The following is a 27,773-nucleotide window of genomic DNA, read 5'->3' on the forward strand; positions in this document are numbered from 1 at the left end:
ATATATATATATATATATATATATATATATATATATCTTCTACTCAATGGATAATCAATTGTACTCTACATCACGCAAGGCTTCACATTTGCATGCACATGCTTATTACAAATGAGTTGATTTTTGTCACCCACCCCCAGGAACAGCGTTAGCTAGAGGACTGGGATCTTTTACTCCTTCCTAGTTAAGTGTGGATGGAGAGGTTTGGTCCCAAGTTCTGCAGAGTGCAGCCCCATAAAAATGGCATTGGATAGTGGACTGAGTGGCCTACTTTGGCTACATGATGAAATGGGACAGGCTAGCTTGTGTGACTGCACTCTGGTTTGAGGGAAATAGTGTGTGAGACTTTTTTAAGTCTCAGAGGTGGGAATATATAGTATATTTTTCAATATTCTAGTATGTTTCTTATATATCAAAATACTTATATGAGTTTCCTGGCCTTTGTGTGACCCAGGAGAGAGCATATGAGGTTACTAAAAGTGTTGATGCTGCAGAGGCCACAAAGAGCACCCAGCTGTAACAAAATAATGAGACTAAGGACCTTGAAGATAGACTAAAGCCAAGTTTCTACCAGTAAAAAGATATCAAAAGGCTCTGTGAGATAATGGTGGCAAATAGTATCCATTGGTTACAAAAATAACAAAGGGGCACAGAAATGAGGTAATGCCAGATAACAAACTGTACAGAAGAGGAGGTTTTGGACTAAGACAGTCAGAACCGTGGCCGGTCTCATGTTTGTTGGTGTTCAATAAACTGCAATTTTGGCATCTGGAACTCAAGACTCCGAGAGTTTTCTTACAACTTAGAGAGATTCATCGCGATATTCCACGACACACTCCAATTTAATTCTCATCACCCAATGCTGCAAGAGTTACAAATAAGAGAAAAATAAATTTAGAAAGTAAACATTTAGAAATTAACAGCTGAAAAAAGAAATGTACACTATATAAGTAAATGATAAGGTAGTATGGTAGTGCAAATCATTTTAACAAGCAGATATTATTTTAATATGCAATATATGCACAATATAATCATCATACAAGCTATGGAAACATTAAAAGGCACTTCCGTGCTCAGGCTGACACTCCTGAGAAGCAGGCCGCAGATCGGGCAAGAGATGCTGAACATGTCGGCAACGCTGACAAAGATCATTGCTGACATGGAGGATCTTGCTGTAATACATCGATTGATCACTGCTATGGAGGCGAATTTACTGATGTGATTACAAGAGAGGGGGATGTTGAGAAATGGATCGATTATCTGGAGTTAATCTGCTAATCTTCTAGCGACCAAGGTGGATTTGGAGCGTGTATGGGAGAAGTTGGAGGACATGGAAATCAATAGTATCCAGCTGCAGACCCGCAGCACCACCAGTTTCAGAACCCCAGCGCCAGAACCTGAAGTGAGGGGCGGAGCTTACGTTCGAAACCGAGTAGCGCCACCTAACGTTTTGGAGAGTACTTTGCTTTTATTACAAACGAAACATCATACTTTATACGTATGTTATAATGATTCTTTAAGGTACAGTACAATAAGCATTTTAAAACATTGATCTTGTGTAATATAATTGTATATAGTTATCCGTTTCATTGTATTATGAGAGTTACTTCCTGATCATGATGATGAAAAAAAAATGCTTGAAACTTATGGCCATTTTATATAAAATATACTTTATTTCACAAGAACATGTGCAGCATGCATTTTTCTTTATGTAAAATAAAACATGTCAAAAAACTAAAAAAGAGAGAAAATTCAGCATAATTTTAAAAGAAACAATAAAAATATATACAACAAATGACCAATTCACCCCTAGGCCCATTTTATCATGACAATCCTGTATAAATTAAACTTAAAATGTATCAAATGAGGAATTCACTCTCAGGCCCATTTTGTCCTTACATTCTTGCTAAAATAACTCCATGTCATCCCTGAACACAAAATGAAATAGAAAGGGCTCTCTGGAAGCTTCTGACTGTTCCAGGAGATTGTTGCGGGCCTTTTCCTTGTGGTCTTCATTCATTCGAAATGTCTCTACAAGAGATGAAAGCACCACACAATAATCTCAACGTAAAAAAAACCCCTCAACTATAAGGTAACATTAACTCACAAACAATGCATATAACAGAGGAACGTGGAACAAACACTTTAACACCTTCACAAGATGTCTTCAAAACGTCACCGCAAGGCCCATTTACAACACGCAAAAATGTAACGAACCATCCGTAGATTTTTTTTTTTAATACAGTAAAGTATGACAACATATTCAAGCTTCATTAAGATGATAAAGTTATGCACAAATTAAATATTTAGCAGATAAACGCTGAACTTAATATATGCGATAATTTTTCACAACATGATGTCAAAAACGTTAACTCACCGTGCTCTCCGCCATGCTTGTCTCATTGTCAATAACTCCGCCCCTCACTTCAGGTTCTGGCGCTGGGCTTCTGAAACTGGGGTTCTGAAACTGGTGGTGCTGCGGGTCTGCAGCTGGATATGTCTCAAAACCGTAGCTAGCGGAATAACATCTGAGGGAGCAGAGGGACAGAATATGGTGGAATTCCTGGACGAGCTCTTTCCGAGTCTGCTCGAATTAACAGGCCATAAGCTGGAAATCGAGCGAGCTCACAGGGTTCCGGCTCGGCGATCTGCTGAGGGAGACAGGCCCCGATCAATTCTGGCCAAATTTCTGAGATCATCTGATAACGATCTTGTGTTGCGTGAGGCGAGGAGTAAAGGAAGTCTTTTTTGGAAGACCACAACATTTTCTTGTTCCTAGACTTTGCAAACTCAACAAGAGAGAAACGTGATTGATTCAAGGAATACAAGAACATTTAATACATCAATGGAAGGTCACTTTTGCATTGAAATTCCCGGCCAAATTGAGAATAGATGCTAAGGATTGCCGTAACACATTCACATGCCCACAGCGAGCGATGTCCTTCATAAAGTCAATGGAGTTAGTGGGTCATGTTGTGGTGCTCATACATATTGTTCATGTCTTGTGGCTACACTTTTGAAAAAGTGAGTATTTTAACGTTCAAATATAGGCCCCATTTACTTCCATTGTAAGTGTCTCACTGTAACCAAGATTTTGCTTTCTTTTTTCTTTTTATAAAAGTGAATATTTTTGATAATTAACATTATATCACAAATGCTGTTGATTGAGCTTAATGTGTATTGAACCCGGAATCTTCCTTAAATGTATAAATACCAGTATTTACCCTGATAAAATATTCCAAATCACACCAGAACAGTTTTGTAAAGATACAGTCAAAGACAAGCTGTACAGTGCTTTCAATTTCAATGTTACAAAAACACATTTTAAAACAGTGTCTTTCCCGAGTCTTGCAATTACCTTTTAAACGGTGTAAATCCGTAAATAATCTAAAATGACACCCCCACGAATTTTATTGGTGACACAATATCGTCGTCGTTTTAGAGGTAATTATTTCTCCTTGTAACAGGATGATTTTCTCACCCGGAAGTGTGTATTTTCCAAGCTCTGATTGGCTGATTGAAACAGCATGACGATGCTGAAATCCAATGGTAAGATGCCACACTTTTGTTACTTGAGTGAGCTCGTGGTTTGCACATCCGTGCTGTGTGTGCTTTCTCTTTCGTTGAGTGCACGGTGCCAGCCGATCCACCGGTCCTTGACTTGCATACTCCTCGTAAGGCACCACCTCAAAAGAAGCAATAAATCCAGGGCTACCAGAACATCAACCGTCTCCCCTCAATTTTGCACTGAAGTCTCTCGGGTTTGAAATCATGTTGATGTGGTTGTTTGTCGCCGCTCTCGCAGTGGCCGCGCGGGCAAGTGATGTGCTCGAGTACACAGATGACGATTTTGACAGCAACATTGGAAATCACGGGCTCGCCCTGGTTGAATTCTTCGCACCATGGTGAGAGTAATACGATTATGGCTTTGAAATGGGGAGCTGAGTGTTTGTATCGAAGTGCATTAGAACGTAGAACTCTGTGCATGTAGCTAATGTAAACTAATCATACCAGTTTAGTTGTTTTAAGTGATAATTCATATACTATTTAGACTCTTGCAAAATTCCAAACCCATCCATTAAGATCATGGCTTGGAAATTGCATGCAAAGTGCTTGAGTCTACTGCAAGGCTAGCTTGCTAAAGTGAAAGTAACGAGCTGCTTCACTAGTCACTTTTAAAGTCTACAAGTTCATCAGATATTTACAATAAACCTGGGAGTGGTAATGAATTTTTACATGCTCCCTGGGATCAGAATATGAATCCATGCCGCTCTCTAGTTGGGAGTGTTAATGACTATTACGTCCTGTTTGTCAATTTGACTATTCTGTGCAGCTACGAGATGTTAAAACGTTATTTGGCCGTACCTCTGTTAAATGTAAGTTTATTTAATAACCTGCATTCTGCATTAAGCTTCGAATGTCCATATTAAACGCAAACTTGCTTTGAAAATGGAATGCTGTGTTATTTTAGGTTAGTTTTGTCAGATAGCAGTTACGTCTGGATGCAGATGTGGGCGGTTACAAGGATGTTTGGAGGCGCGGCCGCCCTCCGTTGTAACCCTTTGATTGGTCAGTGAAGTTTCGCTGTCCGTATACGATTGGATAACACTGAATTACGTAGTTCAGGTTAGCAGACTAACCTGAAACAAACTTCAAAACGTGTTCAATTGGTATAAAGTGACTGTTAGAAAGTCATCTTAAATTGAAATAAGTCTACTAAATCAAGTCCTGTTTGTATTTTAAATGAATGTTCAGGATTAAATACAAGTTAAACTCAATCGACAGCATCTACGGAGCAATGTTGATTTAATGAAAATAATTTCGACACGTCCCTTGTTAAAAAAAAAAATTAAAAATGAGAAACCAGTTGAAGCGAACTACACGTGTTGACATTATTTTAGTGTTATAAAATCAGTTACTAACCTTAACTGTGAAATTGTATAAAAAATTCGAAAAAAATCGGTATCTGGTATGTTGTAACATGGTAAATCCCTGATTTTATCAATCACCCAATCACTTCCATTGTAACTTACTTTAACCTTAAAATGTTTTATATATATATCAAACAAACAAGGGGCGAGTCAAAGTTTACAAATGCTGTCGATTATCTTAATTTGTATTGAACCCAGATTATTCCTTTAAGAAGGTATAATGTGACTAAGATATCTTACACCCTCTTACCAAGTTGAACCATTTTTTTTTGTACTAAAGTACTGTTATTAAAGAGGCTGTGGGCTGGTTGTGTTCTTGAAATTCCTGATAACAAATGTAAAGCTATTCAAAGGATTACCAGTCTATCAAGAATTTGTGAGTTAGTTTTGCAATGGAATAAACCCCATGTGTCTCGTTCACTTTTAGGTGTGGACATTGCAAACATCTTGCACCCGAGTATGAGGCAGCTGCCACACGACTGAAAGGCATCGTCCCACTTGTGAAGGTATTGCTATTCAACCCTGCATATTGATAGGAATACCCTTCTAATGCCTGTTTTGAAATTATGTGGCCTTGGCTTGGGACAGGTTGAGAATTTTGGGTAATTTTTGTCTCCAATATCGTCTAGGTGGACTGTACTGCTAATACCAATGTGTGCGGCAAGTATGGTGTGAGCGGCTACCCAACCCTGAAGATTTTCAGAGATGGAGAGGAATCTGGTAGCTATGATGGTCCCAGGACAGCAGGTATGTTTCTTCAAGAACACCCATCTTCTCTTACCATGCCTCAAGTGGTCTCGTATCTAGTTTCTTTACCAGACTGATAAATTATTTCTTCATTACTCCATTAGATGGGATTGTTAGCCATTTGAAAAAGCAGGCAGGCCCAGCCTCTGTGGAGCTCAAAAGTGAGGCTGAATTTGAGAAGTACATCGGGGACCGTGATGCCAGTGTTGTGGGTAAGCGGTGGCATTGAACATCTGCCTCAGATCAGGCCTAAACTGTAATACTTGGATTTGAGCATCAATTCTCTGGATGAACTCATCAACTGCAGATGTTTAGAGGTGAAGAGCTATTAGCCACTGTATTTCATCAAATGGTGGTTCTTGTCTCCAGGATTCTTTGCTGATGGAGGAAGTGCTGCCCAGGGAGAGTTCCTCAAGGCTGCCAGTGCTTTCAGGGAGTCCTACCGTTTTGCCCACACTAATGTAGAGGACTTATTGAAGAAACATGATGTTGATGGAGAGTAGGTGTCATTTTTCTAGTCCTGGTGGTTTTAGTTTCACTTTTGCTGTTGCAGATATTGAGAGAACTAAAGGGATAGTTCACCCAAAAATTATCTAATTTTTTACTTGCCCTCATGCCATCCCAAATGTGTATGACTTTCTTTCTTCTGCATAACACAAATTAAGATTTTTAGAAGAAAATCATAGCTTTGTAGGACCATACAATGCAAGTTAATGGTGGCCAGAACTGTGAACCTCTAAAAAGCACAAAGGCAGAATAAAAGTAATCATATGACTCCAGTGGTTTAATCCATGTCTTCTGTAGAAATACAATCAGTGTGGGTGAGAAGCAGATAAATATTTTAAGTCCTTTTTTACTGTATCATATTGCTTAAGTCATGGATTTAACCACTGGAGTCAGATTTATTACTTTTATGCTGCCTTTGTGTTTTTTGGAGCTTAAAAGTTCTGGTCATATTTCTTTAAATCTTAATTTGTGTTCTGGAGAAGAAAGTCATACACATGTGATTGCGTGAGTAAATGATGAGAGTATTTTAATTTTTGGGTGAACTATCCCTTTAATCAACAGAAGATTGTTTCCTGTTTAATAAAAAAAAATTGTTCATATTACAGGGGCGTTATATTGTTCCGGCCACCCCGTCTCAGCAACAAATTTGAAGACAGCAGTGTGAAGTTCACTGAGGACAAATTCACAAGTGCAAAGATCAAGAAGTTTATTCAGGACAACATGTAAGTTTGCACTTTATTATTAATGCCAAGCTAAAATGCGCAGGGAAGTCACACAGTTGCTTGGATGTACTGCCTATTGTTTTGTCTAATAATTATACATTTTAATTATATTTGGTGATTTGAATATCTGTTATTTGTTAAATTGGTTGATTGGAATGTGTTAAAAGGCCTTTTTAAACCATTTTACAGTTTTGGCATCTGTCCCCACATGACTGATGACAACAAAGACGAGCTGAAAGGCAAAGATTTGTTGGTGGCCTACTACGATGTGGACTATGAAAAGAACCCTAAGGGTTCCAACTATTGGAGGAACAGGTAAAAACACAATTTGTCAATTATGCCCTTTCCTGCATAACACTGGGTAGAATTAATTTAAAAGTATGTTTCCCAAATCAGGCTCTGACTGTTTTTTGTGTCTCTTCAGGGTGATGAAGGTGGCTAAGAGCTTCCTGGATCAGGGCAAGAAACTTGGCTTTGCTGTGGCCAGTAAGAACAGCTTCAGCCATGATGTATCCGAGCTGGGTCTGGACGCCAGCAGTGGTGAGCTGCCTGTTGTTGGCATCAGAACTGCGAAGGGAGACAAATACGTCATGGAGGAGGAGTTCTCGTGAGTTCTCGGATTTGTTTTATGGATGTTTTAAATTACGCTTTTAATAATAGAAACCTGTTGGATTCTTAAAGGAATGGTTCACCCAAAAATGAAAATTCTCATTCACTTTCACTCATGCCATCCCAGATGTATGTGTCTTTCTTCTGCAGAACACATATTCTCAACTCTGTAGGTCCATACAATGGAAGTGAATGGTGACCAAAACTTTGAAGCTCCAAAAAGCACAAAGGTAGCATAAAAGTAATTCATAAGACTCCAGTGGATGAATCGGTGTCCTTCTGAAGTGAACTAATCCTTTTTGAGTGGGAGCAGACCAAAATATAATTCCTTGTACATCTTGCCATTGCAGTCTCTAGGTGTGCATGAGCAGAGTATTAGATTAAGCCTGATTACACTTTCTAGCTCCGTCACTATCGCCAAGTAGACCGCTGTCAATATTTATAGTGAAAAAGGAAATATATTTTGGTCTGTTCTCATCCAAATTTATTGGATTGCTTCCGAGGACCAGGATTTAACCGCTGGTGTCTTAGTTACTTATGCTGCCTTCATGTGCTTTTTGAAGCTTAAAAGTTCTTACCACCATTCTCTTGTATTGTATGGACCTACAGAGCTGAAATATTCTTTTAAAAATCGTTGTTCAGCAGAAGAAAGGTGCGTAAATGACGAGAGAATTAATTTTTTTGGGTGAACTATCCCTTTAAATGAAAAGATGTTGACATAAAATGTTGCAGGACAATCAATAAGATATATCTGAATTCAGTTTTTAATTATGTATTTCCTGCTACCTGTAGAAATGTCATGCTTCGGTATATGAACGTGTTGAACAACTGATTGAGCAAGGACCTTGTTTAGGCTGGTAAAAACTATTATTTGTGAATCATTTTGTGTTTCTGCAGTCGTGATGGAAAGGCCTTGGAGAGGTTCCTGCAGGATTACTTTGATGGAAAACTTAAGCGTTACCTCAAATCCGAGCCTATCCCTGAGAACAATGACGGCCCTGTGAAGGTACGTCGGGGGGGGGGGTTTGTTTGTTTTGATTACTATGACCTTTTAAAGATTTCTAATTTGATAACAGCCTGCTTTACCAGTTACTCTATGCACAATCATGTTCTAGGTCCTTGTGGCAGAAAACTTTGACTCAATTGTAAATGATGACAGCAAAGATGTTCTCATTGAGTTTTACGCTCCCTGGTGTGGACACTGCAAGAGCCTGGAGCCTAAATACAAAGAACTTGGGGAGAAGGTGAGAGTTTAGAGGAGATTAGTTTTGAGTGTTTATGATAAGCTGCCAAAATCTAAATACTGACCACCTTTGTTTCACAGCTCATCAACGATCCAAACATTGTCATTGCAAAGATGGATGCCACAGCTAACGATGTGCCCTCTCAATATGATGTTAGAGGGTATGTATTGAATCATCTGTGGAACTTTTTTTGTCTTAGTCTAATTTGTTGCAGATATTTAGATTTACTCAATCTGGCTTTTTGCTTTCAGATTCCCCACAATATATTTCTCTCCAGCTGGTCAGAAGCTGAATCCAAAGAAATATGAGGTTTGTCTCTCTGGCTGTTTTATGTGCTTGTCAAAAAAATGAATTTGCTTCTATCAGAACGCTGAAGTTATTATGTCAGTGTAATAGAAGTGAAGATAATCAAGGGTTTTGGTTTGACTTTCAGGGAGGCCGTGAAGTCAGCGACTTTATTTCTTACCTTAAGAGAGAGGCCGCTAATCCCGTGGTGGTTCAGGAGGCGGACGAGAAGAAATCAAAGAAAACTGAGTTATAAACAATGACTGCCCAACAGCTCTGAGGAGGGAATTTTGCAGGAGATGTAAATTGTATTCCAATCTTTAGTGAGTGCTCTGACCCAATGTAAGCCCTTGGGCCTACTGCTCTGGGAACATTGTGGAAGGTTGTGGTGGCCAGACTGTGTGTGATTTTTAGATAAGTGGAAGAGCTACAGGTCCTGTCAAATTGAGATTTCTTTCCCTTTACTGTACCCTGGATGATGCACTTTTGAGACCAATTCCACATTCTCATGGAAAAGGGGAGGGGGATATGGCGACATATTATTTTCCTTTTTTGTACCGTCTTTTTTTTTTTTTTTTTTTTTTACATTTTGAAAGGATTGTGAAATAAAAGGCCCACTAAACCTATACTTGTACTAATTTCTTTGAAACAACACCTAATCATGCAGCTAAACACAGTGTGGCTAACAAGTCGATGGTACAGAACAGCCCAAGAGTTCTTAGCCAGCTCAAAGCAGGTGGGAAGGATCCGCAACACATGCACTAACAGCACCGTCATGTAATACGCCGGTGGCTAAAGGTGTTTTTGGTTTTTGATGAGTTAATGGACTTGCATTTTGCTGTGTTTGTCTTGAATATGCTTAAGGATTTTGAGCTGCTGGTGTTTGTAACCAAATGGACCACACCATAGACAATTAGACCTTGAAATAACAAAGGCATTTTATGAGGTGCTCTACTTGTACACTAGATGCACCACAGTGGGGCTCTATAATACACAATACCATAAGTTTATATATATATTATACACAAGAGTACTTGTGTTTGGATTTCACAGGCCTGTAAGATTTCATGATCAAGCACAAAAAAAACTTGGGTATTCACACTTTCTCTTGCCAACAAGTTTCAAATCACGTGGTAGTCTTAAACATCAGTTTATACCTACCTGAAGGCAAGCTGCAAGTCATGAATTTAAGAGGTCAGTAAAGGGCTAGTTCACCCAAAAATGAAAAATCTGTCATTTACTCACCCTCATGCCATCCCAGATGACTGAATTTCTTTCATCTGAACACAGTTGAAGATCTTTAGAAGAATATTTCAGCTCTGTAGGTCCATACAATGCAAGTGAATGGGTGCCAAATTATTGAAGCTCCAAAATTCACATAAGGGCATCATAAAAGTACTTAAAATGACTTTAGCAAGCTAGCCTTGCAGTAGACTCAAAGTACTTAAAGCCATATATTCTGAAAAAATATATGTGTGGGTGAGAAACCAGTCAATATTCAAATAAATTTTTACTATGAGCATGGAGGTTAATTTAATCTCCACTACTTTCACTTCTTTTTGGTGATTAACCACCTTTGTGCATATCACCCAATGAGTAGGGAGAATTTATGATTAAAAACAATTCTCACCCACACCTGTTATATCATGTCTGAATACATGGATTTAACCACTGGAGTTGGATTACTTTTATGCTCTCTTTATGTGGATTTTTAAGCATCAACATTTTGGCACCCTTTCACTTGCATTTCATGGACCTGCAGAACTGAAACATTCTTCTAAAAATCTTAATTTGTGTTTAGCAGAAGAAAGTCAAAAACATGGGAGATGCCAGGAGGATGAGTAAATCATGACAATTTTCATTTTTGGGTGAACTATTCCTTTAACATTAGCAAAGAAAACAAATGTACAGGAATATTTCGGGTTCAATACAAGTTAAGCTCAATCGACAGCATTTATGGCATAATGCTGATTACCACAAACATTTATTTTGACTTGCCCCTCCTTTAAAAAAAGTAAAAGTGGTTTGCATTGAGGCACTTATAACATACAGTGGATATAAAAATTCTACACATCCCTGTTGCCAGGTTTTTGTGATGTAAAAGAGACCAAGATAAATCATGTCAGAACTTTTTCCACTTTTAGTGTGACCTATAATGTGAACAATTCAATTGAAAAACAAACTGTGCTGTGTTCAGAATTAACCAATCACATTCAAACTCATGTTAAATAGAATTCATTACACACCTGCCATCATTTAAAGTGACTCTGATTAATCACAAGTAAAGTTCAGCTGTTCTAGTAGGATTTTCCTGACATTTTCTTAGTTGCATCTCAGAGCAAAAGCCATGGTCTGCAGAGAGCTTCCAAAGCATCAGAGGGATCTCATTGTTGAAAGATATCAGTCAGGAGAAGGGTACAAAAGAATTTACAAAGCATTAGATATACCATGGAGCACAGTGAAGACAGTCATCAAGTGGAGAAAATATGGCACAACAGAGACATTACCAAGAACTGGACGTCCCTCCAAAATTTATGATAAGACGAGAAGTGGTCAGGGAGGCTTCCAAGAGGCCTACAGAAACATTAAAGGAACTGCAGGAATTTCTGGCAAGTACTGGCTGTGTACTCAGTCTCCCGTATTCTTCATATGAATGGGCTATGGGGTAGGGTGACAAGACGGAAGCCTTTTCTTACAAAGAAAAACATCCAAGCCCGGCTCAAGTTTGCAAAAACAAACATCAAGTCTCCCAAAAGCACGTGGGAAAATGTGTTCTGGTCTGATGAAACCAAGGTTTAACTTTTTGGTCATAATTCCAAAAAGGTACGTTTGGCACAAAAACCACTCTGCACATCACCCAAAGAACACCATACCCACAGTGAAGCATGATGGTGGCATCATGGTGGCTGTTTTTCTTCAGCTGGAACCGGGGCCATAGTCAGGGTGGAGGGAATTATGAACCGTTCCAAATACCAAGCAAATTTGGCACAAAACCTTCAGGCGTCTATTAGAAAGATGTAGATTGAAGTTCACCTTTCAGCACGACAACGACCCAAAGCACACATCCAAATCCACAAAAGCATGGCTTCACCAGAAGATGATTAACGTTTTGGAATGGCCCAGCCAGAGCCCAGACCTGAATCCAATTGAACATCTGTGGGGTGATCTGAAGAGGGCTGTGCACAGGATATGTCCTCGCAATCTGACAGATTTGGAGCGCTTTTGCAAAGAAGAGTGGACAAATATTGCCACGTCAAGATATGCCATGCTAATAGACTCCTACCCAAAAAGACTGAGTGCTGTAATAAAATCAAAAGGTGCTTCAACAAAGTATTAGTTAAAGGGTGTGCACACTTATGCAACCAGGTTATTGTGTTTTTTTATTTTGTGGTAAACCGCAACATGCCATCAATTGAGCGTAACTTGCATTGAACCCATCAATTCCTTTAATAAACTGTTTATCAGCAACATGAATAAACAAACTTTAGGTGGTGAAATTTCATATCACAAATACATGCAATATTACAACCGAAGCAAATTCCATCAATGGCTTTCTATTGCAGTACAAGCAGATATTCTGAGAATGAAACTGACTTCAGTTCTTTGCAAAACATTTTTACCCAGCATTATCAGCTATTAAGTGGATGTGTGGTTATTCCAATATATATATATATATATATTTTTACATTAATTCATAAAAGGATAAGTAAAAATAGTATGTAGTAGCTTAAGAATAACAGTTTCTTTATTAAAATAATCTGTTTAACATTTACATTTATTTCACATTGTTGCATGACAGCTGAAAAATTGTTAAGAAAAAGATACTATATAAAATCTACATTTCGTAGAGCAATGAGCACAAATAAATAAACAGAAAATAACAAACTAAAACAAATGCAATTAAAGCTTATTTTGAGATTGCAAAAAAGTCAAAAGTAAAAGAAAATGTTTCCACCATATTTTCACAATGTTTAGATAAAACCTGTTAAACTTCTGTGTTACACTGCACCTGATGGTAGATGTAACATTTGGAAATACATTAAGTACAAAATATACAATATTGTTTAATGCATTATTATGCAATCAAAGCAAAATAAAAACATTTGATATAAAGACACAGCATAACATTCAAAACAGTTGACAGTAAAAGTGAGATTTTATAAAAACAAGAAAACAGGACAAGGCGACAGAAAAGTACTTTTTCGTGATGATACTTAGTCTAGCAATTTCTTTCGGCTGTATTTCCTACTTGGTGTCCTTCGCCTTCTTGGCTGGCAAAGAGGAGAGATATCCAGCTCGGACTTTGATTCTGTTGTGAAAAAGAATACCTACATTATTCTCATTCATTATTATTTTCAAATAGAAATAATAATAAAAAAAACTCGGAGAAAGGTCACAAGCCAGTTTTTTTTACATTTGTCGTCATAAGCCGCAAGGCTAAATGTGTCGAAGCACAAGCACTAACCAAGGCTCCCACAAGGATTTCTAAATACACGTGGAATTAGGCAAATAAACAACTTCAGAAAACAAAAGGATTATGTGGAAATGTTCATCATATAAGCAGCACAAGCTGCAGACCATAGCACGTATCGGTCAAAACAGTGTGGCATTACATCTCAAAGCACATCCCATTAGAAATGTTTTTCCAGTAGACAAAAAACCCTGAAACAGTATGGTATGGTGTAACGTTTAGTTAACCAAGACATTAAGACAGGATATTAAATTATGTACCATCTCTCACAGCCTCATTTTTGTCAAATAAGGCATCATCTACTCTACACTGATTGATGTCCATAGCTCCAACATGTAGATCTTTATAGTCTTACCATCACATTGTGTTGCTTCATTGATTACAGTTGATTTTTTGTATAACAGAGGTGACTGCGTGAGGGCGAAGATTCCACTGGCTGACACAGGTTTCTTTACTTTAGGGCCTGGAGGGGTGTCCACTGCAAAAGAACGTTCAAGCCACAATGTTTACAAAAGCATTTGCTCATATTCTGTTATAGGGCAATGCTGAAAGCTGCGAACATGCCATGAATTTCATACATGCTTCATATTAGCCAACTGTACCTTTTCCACCCAGCCAGACAAATTGTTCAGACTTCATTGTGTCTCTAACATCACACTTTTGGACTACAGACTCCGTCCAGTCCATGCCTTCTGGTGAGCTTTGCTGACTTGCCAACTGGCTTGATCTCAGACTCAATTTATTTTTACTGAATGGGGTACTCACGGATTCCTTGAGTTCTTCCACCCCTTGTATACTGAAAACACCCTCAAGCTCAGGGTCATCCAAAATACCAGTCTTTTCAAGGAGAGGAACTCCTTTGATAACCTGCTCTTTGTTCCCATAAGTCTCGATCCGTGCCCTTTTCTTACGAGGCCAACTATTGAGGTTTTCTGGGGTCAACCATCCCCTGCTTTGTGGAGATGGTGTCAAAGGGGTGAGTTCACCCGAGGCCAGTGGGGAAAGGTTATTTGTAGGATACCGTGTGGGAGTGATTGATTGGCATATGAATGTTTGTACACCTTTCCTGGGTGTACCTATAGCAGGGGTTCCATGACTGCAGAGTGATGGAGATATGCAGCCAGGATCTCGATGTCTAGAACACTGCACAAGGGGGCTATCACTTTGAGGTACCTTAATGTTTGACATGTTACGGCGCACAAGAGGTGAAGCCATTCCCTTGGTTGCACTCTTTGGAGCATCACCTGCATTGAAAGAATCTGTTCTTCTTAACTTGAGTTTAGGCAGACCTGAGGCCTGCATCTCCAGCTCCACTTCATAAGTAAGGGGTTGAGGATTGGTAAACTTATTTCCACAAGGAGGAGTTCTTCTTGTTCTTGGGGTGGAGAACTTTGGTGTTCCTGAGGAGTATCCAAGACGTGCTTCCGCCTCTCTTTGTCGCCGGTCTGGAGTTTGACGGAAGCCATAGCTTCGACTTGGCCTTGTTTCAGCTGGGGTGGCTTGTATGCCATTGAATGTAAAAACCTCAGAGGATCTAGAGGCTTTCCTTGAGAAAGCAATGTTCATCTTAATGCCACCGGTAAACTGTGTCTTTACCACTGAGGCCTCAGATATATCAATGCTTTCATCCTCTGTGGTGCTAAATTCAGAGCAATCAAACTGCTGAGAGTCCGAAGACGACGTCTCCACTGCTTTTCCTAGGTTGGTCTCACTTTGCTCTTTACTAATTTTTGCTTGAGACTCTTGAGGATTCAGGCTGATACCTGATCTATGACTACCAGAAGACTGTAATAAACATGATTTATCTGTAGCTAAAGACAGACCTTTAAGAGGTGAAGGACTAGTACCTAGAATTGCTTGAGAGTTAAGAGGCAAAGAAGAGTCTTTTACAGGTGTTCTACCAGAGCGAGTGCATATCCTTTGTGATGGGACAGGGCTTTTGATGGGCGTTTGTATATTTGGTTTTAATGTTAAAGGGCAAAAATAAAATGGCTCAGAATTAGAATGCAGTGCATCATTGGAGGCAAAGTCACCAGAGCCTTCCTTAACCTTACAAGGTAAGCTCAATGTTCTCCTTATCTTTCCTGATTTCACACTAGACTCAGATTTTTCTGGAACAATATTTCCAGGGATTTCAAGTGTCCTGGGCAATGTTTCAGGAGATGCCCGGCTTTTCCTCTGGGACACCTTGTCGGGTGTTTTGAAAACATTTGTCTTTTCATCTGGGCTGCAACTCTTGTTGGGTGTCATCAGCCTTGGTGAATATCTTCTTGCAAACAGAGGTGACTCTGGATTGTCTGACACACGTTTTCGTGGAGAGGGAGACCATGTGACACTCTTCTTTGGAGTTTTTATGCTTGGGCTCCTCAGCCAAGCACCATTTGGAGAAGTGCAATCCAGTAGGTTTTTCATTGGGGTCTTAAGGATCCCCTTAAGTGGGCTTTTCTTGGGAGTCTCTACCACAAGGTTCTTAGCAGCTGGTGAGCGAAATGGGCTCCCTCGCAGGGTCATCCCATTCTCTCCAGCTGTCTGGCCTGGAGTTCTAGGGGAAAGAGGGGTTCTACACCCAACTGCAGATCCAAATGCATCAGAATGCAACTTTTGTGGTGTTTTATTGCAACTCTAAAAAGAAGAAGAAAAAAAAAAAAGTTTAAAATTGTACTTGTTTAAAAGCATTCAATGTTCTTTTTAATTAACAGTGCACCAGTGTTGTACCTCAAAAACAGCAGACGTAAGCGACAAATCTTTGCTGCATTGAGCTCCTGAAGAGGATGCTGTAGGGTGCCGTAGGCGACCAGGGGATTGGGTGGCACCAAAAAGCAGCCGAACTGGAGACCTAACAGAACTAACATTGAATCCACCTACAAAAATGAAGACAAGGCTAGTTCAAAACACACGTAAAAGTAACATTGTCTTTTGCATTTGAAACTGCACATGAGGAAATATTGTGGTATAGTAGAGTCTAATGCCAGGGCATTAGTGGTCGACCAATATGGGCTTATTTAATGGCCGGTGCCAAAATTCAGAGAGCAGGGTGGTCGATATACCCATACAATACCAATATATCACACAATTTTATATAGTAAATAAACATCAAATTACTAATTTATTTATATTACATTTTTTAAATATTGTGTTTAAGGCCAGGTACTACATGATTTTTGATCAGTTTGTCAATTTTGATATTTTTTGCTTCTATAACTTGTAAACTTTCATAACATGCACACAATTATCATTTCCATTTTATTATATCACTGAAACAATTACAATTACTAATGACTAGTCCCAGCTTACCTTTACCCTCAGAGTGGCAGAGCTGAGACGAGGACAGGGCACGATCCAGGTTTCGGGAACGTAGCTGTGAGCTTGAATAGAAGACACTGGAATGTCTCCTGGTAAGGCTTTTAATTCTTGGGCTTCTCCTCAAGTCTAAGAGGGAATGATTTATTAGAGCAACTTCTATACATAAGTGATCATTCTATGTTGGAGATCTGGGGAAAAACCTTGCACACTAACCAGCAACTGGTTTTACAGGAGACTCCTCAATAATGCACACGTCAGATTCTCCAGATCTCCTGTAGGGCAATGGAAACAATGGAAGATTCAGTTCATGTTTCTTGAACATTTTACAAATGATTTCTAATAGTCTACTACTACTGTAATATCTTCCTGAAGCAGAGTACTAATAAATGCCAAAACCAGTAACAATTTAAAAATCATGGTCCTACGACTCACCTGCCAGTCCTTTGCCTGTGTAGTAAGCGATTGGACACTTGCTTATGAAGTGGTGTCTCAGTTACTTTCTTTGTCAGAAGACTGTGTCGTTCTGAAACTAAAAGATTTAAAAATAAAAGTTCATACAAACAGGGCCATTTCATTAATCAATATCTTTCTCTGAAAAACGATTTACCATCATCTTCCACATGTGAACGCTTGCGTTTCCTGAGTCCTTCTACTGCGGAAACAGACTGGCTTCTGGGCATTTTTGACTTCTTTGACGGAGATACGGTTACCTGGTTGAAGAGATTTCTCCTAACCTTTGTTACCTCTGTGAATGAATATGACAAGGTTCAACATCAGATCACAACAACTCTCCATGCAGCTTGAAAATAGGACAGCGTGAAGATTCAAACGAAATGAGCCAATTACCTTGAACTGTTTGCTTCTGAGGTGGTGGTTCTTCCACAGCAGGTTTTTCTACAGGAACACACAGCTTTGGCTTTGTCTGTAGATACCAAAAGAGGTACATAAGCATCATGCAACATTCCTGGGCTGTGTTCAAATTTGGTCAGGGCTCTTTGTCAATGTTCCATATAACTTTTGTTTTTGTGGAGCAAATCCTATTTCTGTTGTGCAAAACCTTATGATCGCCGCTGCTGGGATTTCCCATGGTTCGTTTAATATTTTTGACGCAACAAAATGCTTGCCAGCCCCATTAAACTGTGCGTTTTGTACACCGTGAAAGAGACCCCACCACGCACGCACGCACACACACACAGTGACGTCACCGCATAACACACGTCAAACTCGCTTAATTTCAAGTGGCCCGCGAGCTCATTTCTGAAACATAGCATGGCAGGGGATTGCAATGTTCAACCCCACAGCTTGCTCACTGGGGTTATTAATACAATTATCATTTAATTATTTTTAAACACTATTAAAAATCGTATTTTATCGAAATTACACAATGATGATTAATCGACTTTATAGACATTACAGTTTTATCATCTGTTAATGCTTATATTCTGTAAAGCTGCTTTGAAACGATGTGTGTTGTGAAAGGCGCTATACAAATAAAATTGACTTGACTTGTTTCACTGTACAATCAGTTAGCGCTTTCCTCATGAATATAAATGAGCCTTCCCCTGCCATATATAAGTTTTGGGTGCATTTTGCTCAATTCAAATGCGGAATGAAACATAACTACACAAATAAGTTATCAACAAGGCTCAATTATGAATAAAGCTGCCCGAGGGCAGAGCAGGTGCGGTAATTCACGGACTGGTCTCAACCAAACAACAGACTATTTTAAAAATGCTTGTTAACCTGTGAGATGTGTGGCGGGGATTGTGAAACCCGTTTGAATAAGGTGCAGAATTGTCGGTTGCAAAACTCTTACGTCTCAAGTGATGAAACTAGATAAAAAAAAACAGCCCCCACATTATAAATGGCACTGGCAAAGAAAACATAAATTAGAAGGCGTTTCAATTAACAGATCACAACGCTCACAAAAATGTACCATGGATTTACAGAGGTAACACTAACTATACTGTATTAACTATGGTAGTTGTGAAAGAAAAAATTTCAAAATATATTTAGACTGCTGTTTTTTTCATTATAAAAATATAGAAACCATAGTTACTAATTATGGTAATGAGGATCCATACATGGTTTTACCTGGTAACCATAAACTATTACAAATATAATTTTTAAACTATGGATACTATGGAAGGACTATGGTGCATTTTTATAATTATGGACCAAGCTATCAGTTTTCCATCTGTGTAAAATCTGTCCTCTTGTATGCTCTCTGATTGTAGGGAAATGCAAGTTGCTTTATTTGCCTTCAGAAATTCCAAAAAATTACTAGTTTAATCAGTATGAACCTGATGAAAGGAATCTGTAACAAAGACTCAGTTTAAGCATTTATTTTTACCACAGATTATTAATATATTACTTTTAATCTGCACACAACCTCAAAATCAATGTGGTACTGTCAAAGGTGCATTTCAATGCACATAACATTTATTAAATATATAACATATTATTGGTAATTGCATGGCTATTACCAAAGTAGGTGCTAGTGCCACCTTTTCAATGGGTCCTTTGAGGGCACAAATAAACCCTGATGTGTCCCAGGCTGAAATTGAGTTTAACACCCCTATTTCAAGCTATTCTTCTGCGGGCTTGCGCACAACAGCACCGCTGCTGAATAAAATCCCAGGGGAAACACTGTACTGTGTATATAAAACACAACATTTTTTGTTGGTACCAATATTAGAGAAATTTCACAATTCTTGTCATTTAAATTCAATAGTTAAAATGGATATTATGCTATTGAACAGAACACTTTGTTTAAAAAAAAATATATATATATTAAATGTAAATATAAACATTAAATAAAAACAGTATAAGTAAACACTGATATGCATTTATAATTATTCAGGTAAATAGTCATAATAATATAGGAGCCCAAATACTAAGTAAACTAAGAACATATTAGGCTAATAATAACAAATAAATAAAGGTCAGTCAGTGGCTTTCTTTTCAATATTGTTGTTTGATTAATATTAACAACTTAATAGATATTGGCAGATCTATTAGCCTGCACTAGTGAATTTACACGGCAAGGCCTTATGCACAGATCCGATATTATGAAATACATGATTTCTTGCACCTGTTTGTATTCAGTAAGACAAAATCAAATATATATTTGAATCACTTGCGGGATGGAATTGACCATGAAAAACATTTAAATGTTCAAGCACATAGCCACATTTCCGCATTAACCAATAGCACTTGTGCCTCAGGTAAAGGTTGTTCCATGACTAAATAATGTAAATTCCCACCTTTAGCTTAAGCTCCAAAACTTAAAATAATGAACATTCATATGGACTCTAGTTGAGATACTGAGCATTTATTTAGCTCCGATTCAAGAAAATATCTAGGTTTTCCCACAAACTTGAGTCCGCCATCTTCGCGAATGTATTTTCCATCTGCGTGAGAGTAACATCAGAAGTACAGTGGGAACATTGCTTGTGTGGTTCCCACCCTTGTAAACACCTAATTTGGGCACATTCAGAACTATCTGATAGAAAAACTATTTCAGATCACTGATGAAAATTTGTATAAATGAAAAACAATCACTTTACAGAATAGCAGAGCAGTAACTATTTTTCATGCAACCAAGCACATTATATTTTTGTTCAACACTGCCCCTGGCTGTATTTGTATAAAATGAATTCTACATTTTGAAATAAAAGAAAGATAGGAATACAATTTTAAGTAAAGAAACTCCATTCCAAGAAACTGCCAGAAAGCAGCAGTGCAAGAGGAGAGATGGGGAAAATAGAAGCTCACCAGGCGTGTGGACTTTCTTGGCATTTCTATCTGTCGAAGCACTTGAGGAGCCTCACTCATGCTCTTGTGGCGCGTGATCATGTTCTGCCTACAAAAGCAAGAGAAAAGTTTTGTCCACTTCTGTCAATACAAAGCACTTGATACAACTGCACCTTGTTTTGAGTAACAATCACCTCCTCTTCTTAGCAGAGCGAATGCGGAGTTCCTCCAGGTGATCTCCGACACTGGAGACGTGGCTCTGAGTGGCAGAGAAAGGAGAGGGACTCACAGACACACTGTCCTTTGCCAAAGACTCGTCACTGAAGAAGTCAGGGGGCAGGACAGCAATGAGTGCCTCAGGCAACTGAGTTCCTAGACTGTGGTAGACATCTGCCAGGACCTTAGGAATGCTGTTCAAGTACCTGGGAGATATTCATTTCATATCCAAAATATTAAAATCTCAGAAAATCTCAGTTTCACACAACACAATTTTAGGAATATTACTTACACTGGGAGGACTTCGTCTTGCATGAACTTGGATAAGTACACAGCATCTTTCCCCCGAGAGATAATACGGAACAAATCAGCCACCTTAAACCAATGGGGGGTATTATATATATATATCAAATTAAACTACAGACAAGATTTTGCATTATAACTCAATGATTGTGAAGTAAATTTATAGTTTACATTACAGGTTATGATTAGAGATTTTTAAAAGGTTGATTGTTTCCTTACATCCTCCACTCTCTGTTCCACAACCTCCACCTCTTGTTCTGGTTGTCTGCACAACTCAAGTCTGAGAACTGCTTGCAGCTGGCATCTGTTGATAAATTATTATTTCATAAGATTTTTACCTTTACTTAAAAGGAATATTTTGGGTTCAATGCAAGTTAAGCATTTTAAACAAATCTCAAATCAACAGCATTTGTGGAATAATGTTGATTACCACAAAAACTATTTTGATTTGTCCCTCATTTATTAAAAATAAAAAGAGAGATTACAGTGAGGCAATTACAATTGAAGTGAATGTGGCACATTTTGAGGGTTTAAAGGGATAGTTCACCCAAAAATGAATATCCTCTCACCCCTCATGCCATCCCAGATGTGTATGACTCTTTCTTCAGCAGAACACAAACAAAGATGTTAAGAATATCTCAACTCTGCGGGTCCATACAATGCAAGTGAATGATGATCAGCACTTTAAAGCTTCAAAAAGCACAGACAATCATAGTAAAAGTAATCCATACGACTCCATTGTTAAATTAAAGTCTTCTAAAGCTATACAATTGCTTTGAGTGAGAAACAGATCCATATTGAAGTCCTTTTCACAATAATTGTTTACTTTCAATAACTCTCCAATGCCCCATGAGGGGAATCAGTTCATGCTGCCTCTCATGTGACACAAGCGTGCTGGCATGTTCTTATGAAAGTGAAAGCAATGAAGTTTGCGAACAAGACTGCGAAGTTCTCTTGTAAACTAATCGAGCTGCACTTCCTGCGTGTACATGCCAACACGCTCACATCATACGAGAGGCAGCATTAACAGATTCCTCTCATGGACGTGCATTGGAGAGCGAGTTATATGGATTACTTTTACTATGACTGTCTGTGCTTGTTAGAGCTTTAAAGTGATGATCACCATCCACTTGATTGTATGGACCTAAAGGGCTGAGATATTTTTCTAAAAATCTTCATTTGTGATCTGCTGAAGTCATAAGCATCAGTCATTTTACCACAATAAAATCATGTTAACACATATTATTTACGTCTTGTGGCTAAACTTTTGAAATTTTGTATTTTAATGTTTACAAATTGGCCCGATTTTCTTCCATTGTAAGTGCTTCTCTGTATCCCAGATTTTGGCTTTTTTAAAGAAACAAAATACTTTTGTGGTAATAAACTTTATGCCACGAATGCTGTTGTTTGAGCTTTACGTATATTGAACCTGGAAAATGTCTTTAAACATTAAAGATGATTCAGGGTAATCATAAAATATTCTGTAATGTTATAATGAAACCGTCATCTGAACGGAACATAAAATTTTTGATGTGTACTTACTCCCTTATTTTACTTTCAACATCTGAAGAATCTCCACACAGCTGACGAATAGACTGACAGGTTTTCAATAGATGCTTTTGCACCAAATCCAAGAATGCAGCCTGTCAAGGTATTGTTAAATGCATAGTCAAAATGACATATTTCAGTTGCACTTCTCTGAAATGATGACATGATTTCAGCCTTTTCCCAACTAGGATTTGACACAATATTAAATGTTTCTCTTAATGCCAGCTCATACTTCAGCGTCAAACCTACGCTGTACACTCCAATGTGGTGGTTTGCATTCATAGTTCTGTGTTGCAGTGTCTGCGTCATTCTGCGAATAGCCCAATTCTATTGTATTGAGAGCAAATGCCTTAATCTCTGAAATAACTGTTCAAAAAAGTACAATGCTAAGTTGTAAAGACACATGTCTTTTGTCGTGTTTTCACTTGTAACTTTGTGAATTAAACAGACTAGAAGAACAGCAGATGCTCCAAAAAAATTAAATGAGTTAAAATACAATGCAACACAAACACTGATCAGTGGATCCGATGCATATATCTTAAAATAGTCTTGAGCAAATGCAACCCTACCTCAGAATTGTTTTTTTGTCATGCTAGGGGATGTCTCTGCTAACAAAGTGGACCAATCACAATTGTTGTGGCATACGTCAATGCACACTTTGTTAAATGTTTGAAGAAGTGCATGTCAGGCTACGCCGTAGGGTTCAAAACAGAAGTATAAATCGGCCTTTACTTACCTCCGCTTCTGTGTTGGTTTTGATGAATGCCTTCACCAAAGAGACCAAATCCTGGACCTGAGAGGGAACAGACAATAATCTGTTGTCCACAGCTTCCTGATAAGTAAGTCTCAGATGGGAGAGCAGCTCCTCCTCACTGTTGAAATCTGTTTAAATTCCAAGAATCCATTATTATTATTATTATTATTATTATGCTTTATACAACCAAAAGTTTTTTAAACAGATTAGGGTCCAGTTTTTACTTTTTTCTGCACTTATCACACTTTTCAAATATAATAAAGCTGACATTTTTAAAAACAAAAATGTAATTTTTTTTTTTTTTAAAAGCTTCTGCATATATTCAAATTAAATCTCTTGAATAATTCTCACAATAATCAATATACCAATTACCAAAATGATGGTAAGCTGCAGTTATAATTTATTTAGAAATTATATTAAACTGCTGATCATTGATAGAATAATTTTAGGCTAATTCTGAGGTAATTACGAAATTTATGAAGAAACAGAGTACTCACGCATGACGCCAGGCTTAGTGCGATCCCCAGAGCATCTCTTTTCCCCTTTGTCAGCCCCTTTAGCAGACCCCACAGAGCTGCTATCTGCCTGAGTCTTTTGAGCTTTCACGTTCAAGCGAGCAAAATTCAACATCTGTAGAGAGCGACTCATGGTCTTCATCTTCTGTCTTACCGGTGTGCGCTGGGTACCTCCTTAAAGCAAAGAGTACATAAATACCAATAATAAAAAAAAACACACATTAAGATAACTTTGTTGTTCGCGATAACTCTAACAAAATAATTGTGAATAAATACTCCCACCCCTTTTGTATATGAATTTGTACTCACGTTTTTTGGACCTCTGGTTGCCACTAGAGCCAGCTGCGCTACTCTGATATAGCTCTGAGAGACAGCTGGTCAGCTCCTGGTGAGTGTCCGAGTATTCCTCTCCATGTTCCTCTTCTTCAGGAGCTGCATTAAGCAACCTGTACATGTAACACAAACAAATGTTTTAGACTGGGAAGAAACAGCCCAGACAGAACAATATATTCCATTATAGAGGTGAAAAAGTGAATACATACTTCATTGATTCCATTAAGTGGCAGCTGATGCCTGATTGGTCAGACAGAGGAAACCACCCCTCTACCAGCCCATTTCTTCTTGCACAAGACCCCTGTTTGAGCTCTTGATTAGCCCAGTCAGGAACCAATGGCAGCTTCACTTCCTCTGGAAACCACAAGAATATTTTAACAAACAGTGGGGAATAATTCTGTTATGCATAATGCACATAACATAATTTGTGATAACACTAGCAAGTGTCCCAAATAATTAAGATTGTACAACACACAAGATCTCAGATAAAATAAACACCTGAGTAATCCTCAGCCTCCAAGGTGTCATACATGACATTGAGAACACTGCTGACAACATCAGGTAAGTCAGTAGAGATGTCTGCGGTATCTGAGGAAACTGAGCTTGCAGGAAGGTGCATGTCTCCCAGAATAACCAGAGGCTGGAGAACAGTGAGTAGAGCTGTGCAGGAGGAGAGCACTGACAGGACCGCTGAACACACCACACCTCCTTCACTCACTTCTGCAAGCTGTGCAAAATCAAGTCAAGAAATTCTGTATTAAAACTACAAGATTTTTTTTGTGCTTCATGTTAACACAATTTACCTGTCATTCACTAGTTTGTCTGACAAACCATCTTGCTATTATCTTAAGGGGTCGAACACTAAATGTGTCTCGCGGACGACACAGCGCAATCCAAAATTCAAAACAATTGTTTTCTATGAATGTACACACACCGCTGCCAACAGATGCCAAGTGTCTGGCTGCTCAAAATCTGCAGCTTCATGGAGTGCCTTTCACATAGTTTTTCATTAAATTCTACATAAATCATTATTAAAGGCACAACATGGATTATTTACTTTATCCAAGACTGAATGATACACTGTATATGTATCTTTCATTCATCCTACACAATGTACTTTCAGTTACAAGTATTATGCTAATCTTTTTGAGGTTTGACAGCTTGAGTGAAGCCTATTCAAGGCCACATATAGCAAAATTGCATTATTAATATCACCATTTCTAATCGTTCGGTTTGCACAGTTGCACTGCTTTAATACACTAACCTGCAGTCACTTTGTCCATTCTTAAAGAAGTATAAAACCTTTGCAACTTTTGGGTATAATAACTAGACTAACAACTTTTGACTGCCACCTCGTCTCGTTAGAGATACCTTTGCCCTCTCTTACCCCCAGTGCTTTCTGTCCAGTGTGTGACTGGTTTTAGGAAAGAAATAAAAACAACAACTTTGCATTTAATATGAAAATAAATGCATTTTATGAAAGCAAACTTTCGATAAACAGCGTAGTACGAAATGTCTCTCATGATGTTACGTCTCTGGTCTCCTGCATTTGGATGCAATTGAATGGGAATGAATGGAGTGTTAAGTGTAGTGTGACCACCCCTTTAATATGGACTTAAGTATGAGTTGCCTACTTTACAACAACTTTGAATGTGACTTATTCAATCAGATTTTAGAGCAATCCCTGTCCCTTTCTGAAAGCATAATACACTTAGTTTCTTTTGTGTAATGAATCAAAAACCTAGTAATTCCTTATGATAATTTTACCATGGATGATCCACCAGTGGACAACTCCCTCAGGTGCTGAAAAGCCACTTGACCCAGCTCAGCAACTGTGCACTGCAGAATCCAGCTCTCAGAGGCTGAACTTGACAGGGAGAGGGTGTCCAAGTCCTGCAGGACACCGCTCAGAGTCACTTCTACAGGAGCACGAAGGGATCTCTGCCTGAATGAGACCGGCTCTAGAGTCACACCACAAGACTGCTTGTCCCCACCTTCTACAAAAGGATTCATGAAGTCACTTGTAATATTAACCCAGCATAAAAACAAACATATGGATGCACCACTGGCTAAATCCTAATATTTACCTGCAATCCAGCAAAGAGACCCATCCAAAGATGGAAATGCTTGTTGTTGCAACCTTTGCGATGACTGAATGTAGCCATTAACTGAGTCTATAGGGAAAACATCCAGTCCAAAAGCCAGTGCAGGGTTTACACCAGGATGTTGGTCCCTCATTGGCAAGCAAGGAGACAGCATGGGCACCACCAGTCCACCAACCTGCCCTAGAAGCTCTGCCACTGTCTCCATGCCAGTGTAGTCCTCCACAACATTGTTACCCTGTTAAAAAAGTACACTGTAGCGAACAACACTCAAATAAAGGCATCAGTTCTTGTTCTACGTTTTAAAAACTCTGTGCTAGGACTACCACTTACCTTCAATATGCCGGAATCAGCCCAATGCAGCACAACTTTTCGTTGAATAAGCAACTCTATGAGACCTTTGGGCAGCACCTGCTCCTGTATTGCTCTTTGGTTTCTACGGTCCTCCCTCCGCAGAGACAAGTAATCCCCCAAGTCTCTATTGGAGCATGGACATTCAGAAACAACGAAAAGGATATTTCTGTCAAAATTTAAGTCATCTTCCTGCGAGGGGACATTTCTGCCACTTCGACTGGACCTTCGGGGTCTCAAAGTCACTTTGGTGGGAGATGTTAGATCAGGTCTGTCCCATTGGAAGTCTAGGAGAATCTCTTTCAGAGCATTCTGGACACAACTAGCCGGGCTGGGTTTCAGTTTGTGTTGCGTTAAGGACTTTTCGCGACATCTGGGGGATTTTTCCTCCAGGTTGAATTTGACAAGAAGCTCTTCTTCAAAGTCACTGAACGCCTTCTCGTGGAGCTCCTTGAAATCAGTGACTCTGGTTACAAGATTGGCACTTTTCACGGTCCTCGAATGGAAACATGTATATCCCCATCGCACTTTTTCAAGACCATATTTATTTCCCAAACGGAGCAGAATCCTTAGTACCCAATGTTTAATATGACTTTGAAAGGCACTGATTGTGCTGCTGGTCTCTGCTGGTCGATAATCCACATCGATGGCGAAAAATACATTCTGAGCGGCCATAACTGCACTTATAGTACTGTTAGAGACAATAATATTGCTGCCAACGATCAAATGTTATAGGTAAAGACGTTTCGAACTAGTGTAGAGAGCGAAAAAAGATTAGAGTCGTGACGCCATTCCTTTAAAATCGTTTAAAATGTCAATAAAAGCATATTCCAATGTTAGCTACGCACCATTTTACGAGCAGCTCGCGCAGTACGGAACTACATTATTTTCCTCAGCGCGAGTCATGATTCCATTCGCTGTTGAGTCTTAAACCGTTCGAAACGAACTATATCCATTTAAACATGCCGTTAAGACCAACAGCCATTTGATGTGGGACTGTAACAATATATAGGTTTAAACTGAAGCTTTTTTTTAAACGTTAACATTTCCGTTAGCCATTGCTCCACTCGCTGCCT

The 27,773-nt window shown here is 38.8% G+C and overlaps 2 protein-coding genes across 2 annotated transcripts; one reads left to right on the forward strand and one right to left on the reverse strand.

The window, feature by feature from the left end:
• The first annotated feature begins 3,583 nt into the window (after positions 1 to 3,583).
• Positions 3,584 to 9,563, forward strand: LOC127640452 (protein disulfide-isomerase A3-like). The gene is made up of 13 exons (XM_052123035.1): positions 3,584 to 3,905; positions 5,359 to 5,437; positions 5,561 to 5,678; positions 5,783 to 5,890; positions 6,048 to 6,177; positions 6,791 to 6,907; positions 7,097 to 7,222; positions 7,332 to 7,514; positions 8,414 to 8,522; positions 8,632 to 8,760; positions 8,841 to 8,920; positions 9,012 to 9,069; positions 9,194 to 9,563. The coding sequence occupies exons 1-13, from the start codon at positions 3,772 to 3,774 to the stop codon at positions 9,299 to 9,301; spliced, it is 1,479 nt and encodes a 492-aa protein (XP_051978995.1). The 5' UTR covers positions 3,584 to 3,771; the 3' UTR covers positions 9,302 to 9,563.
• A 3,345-nt stretch (positions 9,564 to 12,908) lies between these two features.
• Positions 12,909 to 27,562, reverse strand: ticrr (TopBP1-interacting, checkpoint, and replication regulator). Its single transcript, XM_052123264.1, has 22 exons — positions 26,680 to 27,562; positions 26,332 to 26,584; positions 26,012 to 26,241; positions 24,743 to 24,971; positions 24,454 to 24,598; positions 24,221 to 24,357; positions 23,894 to 24,085; positions 23,379 to 23,524; positions 22,637 to 22,737; positions 21,314 to 21,398; positions 21,084 to 21,166; positions 20,770 to 20,997; positions 20,597 to 20,684; positions 17,666 to 17,741; positions 17,427 to 17,564; positions 17,252 to 17,348; positions 17,033 to 17,091; positions 16,811 to 16,945; positions 16,232 to 16,377; positions 14,119 to 16,138; positions 13,872 to 13,994; positions 12,909 to 13,354 (listed from the first exon to the last, which is right to left on the reverse strand). The coding sequence occupies exons 1-22, from the start codon at positions 27,370 to 27,372 to the stop codon at positions 13,260 to 13,262; spliced, it is 5,499 nt and encodes a 1,832-aa protein (XP_051979224.1). The 5' UTR covers positions 27,373 to 27,562; the 3' UTR covers positions 12,909 to 13,259.
• Between the last annotated feature and the right edge of the window lie 211 nt (positions 27,563 to 27,773).

Source organism: Xyrauchen texanus, chromosome 49 (assembly GCF_025860055.1).
Source record: "Xyrauchen texanus isolate HMW12.3.18 chromosome 49, RBS_HiC_50CHRs, whole genome shotgun sequence".
NCBI classification, from domain to species: Eukaryota; Metazoa; Chordata; class Actinopteri; order Cypriniformes; family Catostomidae; genus Xyrauchen; species Xyrauchen texanus.